Source organism: Oreochromis niloticus, unplaced genomic scaffold (genome assembly GCF_001858045.2).
Source record: "Oreochromis niloticus isolate F11D_XX unplaced genomic scaffold, O_niloticus_UMD_NMBU tig00002116_pilon, whole genome shotgun sequence".
In the NCBI taxonomy this organism is placed as follows: domain Eukaryota; kingdom Metazoa; phylum Chordata; class Actinopteri; order Cichliformes; family Cichlidae; genus Oreochromis; species Oreochromis niloticus.
In genome coordinates, this window is record NW_020327572.1 from 14,604 (window position 1) to 23,279 (window position 8,676).

Below are 8,676 nucleotides of genomic sequence, written 5' to 3' on the forward strand. Positions count from 1 at the left end.
ATCTACGCCCTTGCTGTACATACAGTGTTTCCTGTAGGTTTCTAGGTCGGTCAAAAAGCCTGGGACCTGCTAAATTTGAATCCACCAATCAGAGAGGCTGTGTACTTTTTCTCGCCCAAACAGGTGCACACGCAGGAACAGCGAGAGAAATCTCAAACAAACAGCCATAAATTCCTAACCGTAGGGGCTAAAACGGTCATTTTTACACAGTAAATTTCCCAGTGTTAAATCAGCAGTGTTAAAGTGTATTTACTCTAATAGAGTCATTATAACAATAGCTGGAGCAAAACGCCCCCCAGTGTGGGTGATGATTCGTGGAGTTAAAAGAGGCAGTGTCAACGTTACTCTAGAAAGCTCCTCCCACCACAGACTCGTTTTCAAACCAAGAGGATTTTTCAGGACGCCATTTTCTTCACATCAGTTGCAGGGTAAGTTGCTCATATTTACTTATTAAACCAACAATTCGACATTTTAAGCACAGGTAGCACGTTAAAATAAGGTTACATTCCTTTTGTCCATGTTTATTATATATTTCATTTTGTACCAGAAGCAAATGTGACACTGTCTGTATGCTAATGTAAGGTTGTTAATTAGCTAAAAAAGTTGACTGATATCAGTGTTGGACTGTAAGGCTTGTTATCAAAATTTATTTCAGTGTGTAGTGGTGATTGTGTTGTGTTCTAGCATGTTCGAAATTCCATTAAATTAAACCTTCCATGTGTTGGGATCTACATATTAACATTAGCTAGCTAACTAGCATTTTGGCTAACCTCAGTGCGCGGCAATTCGCTAGTTATCATTAAATTTTAAATTAGGTAACCCAAGCATTAACTAATTAAAAGTTTACACTAAATGTTACATCTTTCTTTTTTTTCTTTTTTTGATACCTAGGTACCAGATATAGAGGTCGTTTTCAGTAAGGTTATTGTCTTATTTTAACTCGGCTGTCTTCAGCGATTTTACAGTTACAAGATTACAACCAGCAGGTGTTATAAGCTTGATAAAGTATCCAAAATGTCCAGGATTCAGTTTTTAATGCTTTTTTTTTTTTAGTAGTTTGAACTTAAGATGACAGCGTTTGTATTTATTGTGAGTTGATGGTATTGACAAAAGTTACCCCGCTCATTTTTCCATTTTGGTTACCAGACTGTTCAGTATGTTAAACTAAAGATGAACAAAATACTGACTCCCTAGTGCTAAGTTAGATCAGACAAATGGTAAAAAGTAGTAGGAATTATATTAGTTTTGTATTGAGGATTATATATCTTGTAGATGAAATACTCATTTAGTATAGGGCTAAAAACTACCGCCAAAGAGCCGAAACACCTTGTTACACTGACATAAAAGTAACATACAGTGTAAGAAATAATATTGCAAGGCCGTTTTGCTGATATTTATGGGACTGTTTTAATATTCACATTTTCTGTTTACTGTAGTTCAATGAAGATCACTGACTATAAGAAATTACTGTCTACAGGAAGCATGCTGCTTAAAGCAAAACTTGGAGGTGTGCAGAAATTTGTTAGAGTATCTGTGCCAAGCCTTAAGGAGTTTTTGATTGCTGGTAAGAAACCAACATTGTATTGTAAAAGATATACAAGGGGCTTTGAGTTCTTTTTGTTATTTAATCTCTTCAAACTGCATTTTATGATTAATTGAAAATGATCTGTGTTTTGGAAGCATCTTAGTTATGTCTATTTAGTGGGGGGAAAACTGCATAATGTAAGTGTCACCCATTTTAATCTACCACTTATCAAGCATGTTAGTGGCACTTAATAATTTAGCTTTTATTTATCTGACTCACTTTTGAAATAGTGTCTTGAAATGATCTTCATTTTAAGCTACAAAACATTAGATGTCATGTAATCTTTTTGTTTACACAAAGTTGTGTGCTTGTTTTCAGCATTTGCAAAGTTTGGTGTGCCAGCCGTAACAGAAGGAGTGAAAGTTTTTGATAGTTCAGGGACTGAGTTGGATGAGGATGTATTTGAGGATATAATAACAGATCCCTCAACCGGGGTACTAACCATCAAATATGAAACAGGTTTGTTTGAGTGATGTGTGTTTCATTGGATGTCTTTTTTTTGTGTGTGTCATTATTACATTGTTTAATCAAAGAGTGTATAAATGAGTCTATGGAGGGACCATGCAAACTGATTTGTTCTGCTCCTATTTTTGAGGTCTGGAAACGTCTGTTGCAGAAGTGTCTCCTGAGCGGTTCCAGTTATCATCGCCACATTCATCAGATTCACAGGATACGGTCATCCTTTCAGACAGCCCTTTGAGGAAACGTCAGAAGCTGGATGCAGAAGCTAAGCAAGTAAGAGTTAACAGATTTCCACATTCTTCTAATAGTGTCATTTTTGTTTGTAGTTTAAGTGTTCTGAACTGTAGTGGTTGTGTTTTCCAGTTGGTGGAATCGATTCTCACCAGCAAACCTGGTGGAGAACGTATAATAAATGAATACAATCGGACCAAGTCCCTGGTTGATGAAACCAGAAGAAAAATGGTCAACATACTGGTAGCTGACATGACAGAAAAAAATGGGTAATTTATTTCTGGCCCTGTGATTTTTACTATCATTTTCAAATTATTTTAAATCTGTATTAATTTCAGGGAAGCTGACTGGTTCTTTTCCTTTTGATCTTGCAGTACATCACCACCACGGCAGGTAAAAGAAATGTATGCCAGAGGAATTGTAACCTTTTTCCCTTACCTCAGTGACCCGTACTCAAAAAATGGCTATGTAAGTAGCTACCAGTAATAACTGATACAACTAAAATCAAAATTTTAAATCCTGCCAAAATGTATGTCCTTATCAACTGTTCATGGTTACTTAACTTACTGATAAATTAATATAAAAAATGTCTGTATATGTCACTCTCCAAGGAACATTATTATGATGGAGAGAGTGGCACTGGGTACTTGGCCTGGAGGATTAAAACCATACAGAGATGCACTGCTAAAGAGAGGCGATTATCATCTGGAGGTAACATTTATAATTCAGTGGAAACATATAATACAGTTCCAAATTGTGGTTCTGTATTAATAATGGTTATCAAATGTTGTTATTAGTTTTAATAAAGTTGTATTTCATATTGTCTAGCACCAGGAGATGGATCATCGGGTGAAGACCAGTGTGGTGGACCAACTGTCAGACGAGAGTTGCAGTTTGTTACAGAGAACGTGCTGAGTGAGGATGAGTGTAAGGAAGCAATCTCTCTGATGAACATTCAGCTGATGAAGACACAGTCAAGAAGAAGATGAAGTTGACATTTGTTTATCGACACAACATGGTCCTTGACCCCCTGCTGTCAAGCAACATACTATCTGTTTTTCCACGTTTCAAAGATATCAAAGGCTTGGTGAATATTTTTAATTACGTTGACAATGTAAACACTTTTTATTTTTGCAGATAGCAAATATTCTTTATTCTCTATCCTTGTTACAGATCGAACAGGATTTTGTACTGATGTTTGGTGAGGATGTATCAGGCAGGTTGCTGGAGAGGTGGCCAACAACATTCAAAAGAAAGATTATTCAACAAGGCAGAAAGCTTCCTTCTACCACTGACCTGGAAGAACTCTTGCTGGCAGCTGACTCTCCTGAGGATGCCACTGAAGTTAATGCTGACATTGGTGAGCTGTTGTTTCTTTGATTAGCACATTCACAGGATATATAATGTTTGTCACAGAACAGCTGTCCTTTTGTATTTTGGGTCTACTCAAACATTTTGTCAATGCAGATGCATTGAAATTTGTTATTGATGATGATGATTCAACTTTATTAAAAACAAATATTTTTTCAGGCTGGGACAGTGACCTCTCAGCGATTCTATTGCTATTACATCTGATTCCACCATCTGGTCAGGGTCGGAAGAGACCAGGAAAGGTGTCAGCTTCTCAAGCAGAAAGGCATCTTGTGGTTTTCATGAAGGTTTGTGTTTTTCTATTTTTATGGTATGAATTACCAGTTTAGGAAACACTTGATTCTTATTGCCTGTCTGTATTTGTCTTTTCAGACTGGAACAAATATCCAAGAGCACCTTGATGCCATCACTACCAGCACTCAACCCTACCTCCTGGCTGTTGGGGTGAAAAAGAATGACATCCACCAGTTCTTCATTATTCTTGACAAGAATGCCATACCCTGCAAGTCTACCTCTTCACTTGGTGCTTTTGATGAACTGTTTAAAGCACATTTTGTGTTTGGCACATCTTACAACACCATGCTTCACAACATGTATACGTTCATCCAAACCACTGTGTACAATATAGATGTTGGCAAAGTCAAAGAAAGTCCCAGAGTTGCTGAAATAAGGACAAGGTTGCTTCGTTAGGGCTTGAAGGTTAATTCTCCATCATGAAGTGTTTTGTCTGTCAGGCTGAGTTTACTGGTTCAAACATGCTTGTTAGGCATTTACGGTTAGTTCATGGTTACTTACCTGGAAGAAATCTTCGCCTTAAATGTGCCCAGCGTGACTGTGGCTGTGTGTTTGGCACTTTTTCAGGTTTTAGAAAACATTTAAATACCAAACACCTTAACTATTTCAACCAACAGGCTGACACTGATGTTAATTTGCAGCCTGATGTGGCAGTTAAAGAAGTTAGCACTACAGGGGAGGTGGTGTCAACTAATGTAGAAGAAACACCCACAACATCTGAAATGTTGAAAAGTTCAAATAAGAGCACTTTGGATATGTGTGCCTCTACTGTTGCACAGCTCAGGGCAGCTGGATTAAGCCAATCTACTGTGAATAGTTTTGTCTCCTCAATGGAGGAAGTGTTTTTTGAGATTCATACTCAGGCTAAAGATGCAGCTTTACAGAGCTTACCTTCACAGGACACTACAAGTAAAAAGAAATTAGAGCAGTCATTCGAAAACTTTGAAAACCCATTCACACTGTTAAATTCAGAAGCTAAACGAAATAGGCACTTTAAACAAAAATGGGCAACTGTTGAACCTGTTGAAATGGTGCTTGGCACAAGATTTGACAGTAGAAGAAACAAGATCACAGGGACTTTTGATCAAGTCATTGTAACTGATAGGTTTGCATATGTTCCTATTTTGGAAACACTGAAAACTATCTTTCAAAACCACCATGTTGTCGACACGTTCAAGTCGAGGAATATGTCCAGAGAAGGTGTGTATGCAGACTTAATCGATGCTGCCTATGTTAAAAGATGTCCCCTATTTTCTGCAGAAAAAGATGCCTTACAAATTCAACTGTTTTATGATGACTTTGAAACTGCAAATCCTCCGGGCTCTAAAAAGGGTATACATAAATTAGGTGCAATATACTTTACACTAAGGAATTTTCCTCCAATCTTTAATTCGTTGTTGGTCAATATTCATTTGTGCGCTCTTTTTCATGCACAAGACTCAAAGCGTTATGGCTTTAATTCAATCCTTGAGCCACTTGTCAATGATCTGAAAGTTCTTGAGACAGAGGGACTGAAACTTCCCATGTTTAAACACTTGGTTCATGGCACTGTAATCCAGGTCACTGGGGACAATCTTGGCTTGCATAGTCTGTTTGGGTTCGTGGAGTCATTTGCAGCTCGATATTGTTGTCGTTTTTGTCTGCTTGAGAAGGATTGTTTTCAAAGTGTGTTCTGTGAAGATGATTCTGGTGTTGTACTAAGAACTCTTGATATGCATAAGCAGCACTGTGAAAGTGTACAAAGAGATCCTACGCTACCTCATGTATGTGGTGTGAAACGCACTTGTCTCTTGAATTCACTTAAATATTTCAACACAGCCAACAATTTTTCTGTAGATATCATGCATGACATTTTGGAGGGAGTTGCTCAGTTAGAGGTGAAACTTGTGCTGCAGTACATTCAGGAGAACTTCCTAAGTGCTGAACAACTTGCTGGTAGAATACATGCCTTTGATTATGGCTTCAATCAGCAGCAAAATCGCCCACCAAGGGTAAAGTTGTTTGATGGCAGTAATGATTTAGGACTAAATGCAATTCAATCTTGGTGCTTATTGCGTAATGTACCTTTGATGTTTGGCGATTTAGTACAGGTGGGTGATAGCTACTGGCATCTTCTACTTCTGCTTCTACAAATTGTCAATATTGTGTTTTCACCAGTGCTGTCAGAAGGTATGACCATCTACCTCAAACATTTAATTATTGATCATCATCAGCTCTTTAAGCAGTTATTTCCTACACTCAGTCTCTTACCAAAGCATCACTTCATGATACATTACCCTCGCAGTATACGAAATATTGGCCCAATTCTGCACATGTGGTGCATGCGTTACGAAGCCAAACATAACTTCTTTAAGAAGCAATTAAAAAGCTTTAAAAACATTACAATGACATTAGCCAAGAAACACCAAAGTTGTATGGCCATGTATTGGGAGTCTTTTAGCCTTGAAAGATTAGCTTTAGGACCAGGAAAGATGGTGACACTTGGAGAGCTGAAAGAAGGTCCAGAAATTGCTTTAAAATTTGGAGCTATGTTGTCTACCAGTGTTTTTTCAACTAAGTGGATAAAACATCATGGTACAGAGTACCGCCCTGACTTCATCATCTGTACAGAGGTAGTGTCTAGTGTTTTATAAGATCAAAAGTATTGTTGTGAAAGATGACATTGTATTGCTCTGTGGAAAGCTGATGGAAACCCTGTGTTTTGATGACCAATATCATGCATTTAAGGTCAGAATGCATCCCAATATGGTGCTGAAGGTGTTGAACATAAAAGAGCTGTGTTACTTCAAACCATTTGATCTTCAAATGAAGTATGGCACTTCTGATTCCTCCCTGTATGTGGTTCCATATTGTCATTTTATGCCGAACTAAATTCATTGTTTTAAAGTGTTTTATGAGTGTGTTTTTGTGTGTAGTGTTTTATGTACACTACATGAGATGTTTTAATATTTTGAGCCTGACATCAAAATAAAGCTGTTAAATGTATTATCTAGTTGTGGTTTTTGCTTACTTGTTTTATATTTAAAAGCATTATTAGAAACCAGGTTTTCATGCTGCAAAACAGTAAATTGAGTGTAAAGGTAACACTACAGGAAGAGTTTTAGTAACACTACGTGGTGTAAAATTAATTTAAAATTTTACTCTGTGAGAGCTAATTTTTCACTAGAGATTAGTGTATGAATAACACAGTATAGAGTAACATCAACTCTCATCAGAGTTATTTAAACTCCCAGTGTTAATTTCAGATATATCAATTCAGTGTTAAAAATCAGTGGAATTTTACTCAAATAGAGTTAACTTATCACTATGGTAGAGTAAATAATATGACACTACTAGTAGTGTTAGGTTCATTTAACACTCTGCGGTGTTACTCAGTGTTAAATTTTTACTCTATTTAGAGTTAATTTTACTCTAAAATTTTAACACTATAGAAAGAGTTGATTTAACACCAATTCCGAATGGGACCAAATAGACTCGGGACCAGTGTTAAATTTAACTCTTTAAGTGTTATTTTAACTCTTCGAATTTTACTGTGTAGACTGTTTTGTTCAGACGACATGGGGTAATCTTGTAATGTTGACCATTTAAAATAAAAATATGAAATATTATAGATATATGACATAGATGATTGGCTGGCTGGGAAACCATGAAGGCCCCAATATGCAAATTTGAATGTGGCAGCCCTCAGATATGATTGGCTGGCTGGGAAGCCATAAAGGCAACAATATGCAAATTTGAATGTGCCAGCCCTCAGATATGATTGGTTGTCTTAGAAGCCATATAAAAAGCAGTAAAACTGTACTATGATTTGGTAGAAAAACTATAATTAATTAAAAATACTATATTTGGCAGAAATACAATTTTTTAGCAGAAACACTATATTTAGCACAAATCTTATGAAATAGCAGAAATAGTATGATTTAGCAGAAATGCTGTATTTAGCACAAATACTGAAAAGCAGCAGAAATACTATGACTTAGCACAATATTAATAACTTAAAAAATCAGCAAAAAAAGTATAACAGTCACACAATCACAAATATGTACACATATGGAAACATACATGCACAGAGAGACACACACAGGACGAAATTCAGTCAACCAGTCTAAATATATTGAATTTAAATCATACAATAAGATGCTCCCATAAAAAGGCTCTCTCGCCCTCTCTCTCTCTCTCTGTCTCACACACACACACACACACACACACACACACTAGCAGCAGCAGCAGCCAAACAGTCTGGGAGCTGCTGAATTTGAATCAACCATATAAAAAGCAGAAAAACTGTACTATGATTTGGTAGAAAAACTACAATTAATCAAAAATACTATATTTGGCAGAAATACTATTTTTAACGAACGACTACAGACCTATCGCCTTGACGTCTGTGGTCATGAAATCCTTCGAACGACTGGTGTTAGCCCATCTGAAGGACATTACAGGCCACCAGCTGGACCCTCTGCAGTTTGCCTACCGGGCAAACAGGTCGGTGGATGATGCAGTGAATATGGGGCTGCATTACATCCTGCAACACCTCGACCGCCCGGGAACTTATGCCAGGATCCTGTTTGTGGACTTTAGTTCGGCTTTTAACACCATCGTGCCTGAACTTCTCTCTTCCAAACTCTCCCAGCTCAGCGTGTCTCCAGCTACCTGTCAGTGGATCACCAGCTTCCTGACAGACAGAAAGCAACAAGTGAGGCTGGGGGAGATCACCTCTGAAACTCGGACCC

The 8,676-nt window shown here is 37.4% G+C and overlaps 1 protein-coding gene across 3 annotated transcripts; it reads left to right on the forward strand.

Annotated features, from left to right (window-relative positions):
* The first annotated feature begins 207 nt into the window (after window positions 1-207).
* Window positions 208-6,489, forward strand: LOC109197865 (uncharacterized). 3 transcript variants are annotated; one of them, XM_019353619.2, is made up of 11 exons: window positions 208-921; window positions 1,478-1,564; window positions 1,904-2,044; window positions 2,181-2,320; window positions 2,411-2,547; window positions 2,653-2,746; window positions 2,890-2,989; window positions 3,107-3,365; window positions 3,452-3,638; window positions 3,809-3,936; window positions 4,022-6,489. In XM_019353619.2, the coding sequence occupies exons 2-8, from the start codon at window positions 1,483-1,485 to the stop codon at window positions 3,265-3,267; spliced, it is 855 nt and encodes a 284-aa protein (XP_019209164.1). In that variant the 5' UTR covers window positions 208-921; window positions 1,478-1,482; the 3' UTR covers window positions 3,268-3,365; window positions 3,452-3,638; window positions 3,809-3,936; window positions 4,022-6,489. The 3 variants fall into 3 exon arrangements, with proteins under 3 accessions (XP_019209164.1, XP_019209162.1, XP_025760296.1); XM_019353617.1 differs by having other exon boundaries at window positions 208-428; XM_025904511.1 differs by having other exon boundaries at window positions 208-428; window positions 3,113-3,365.
* Window positions 6,490-8,676: the final 2,187 nt, after the last annotated feature.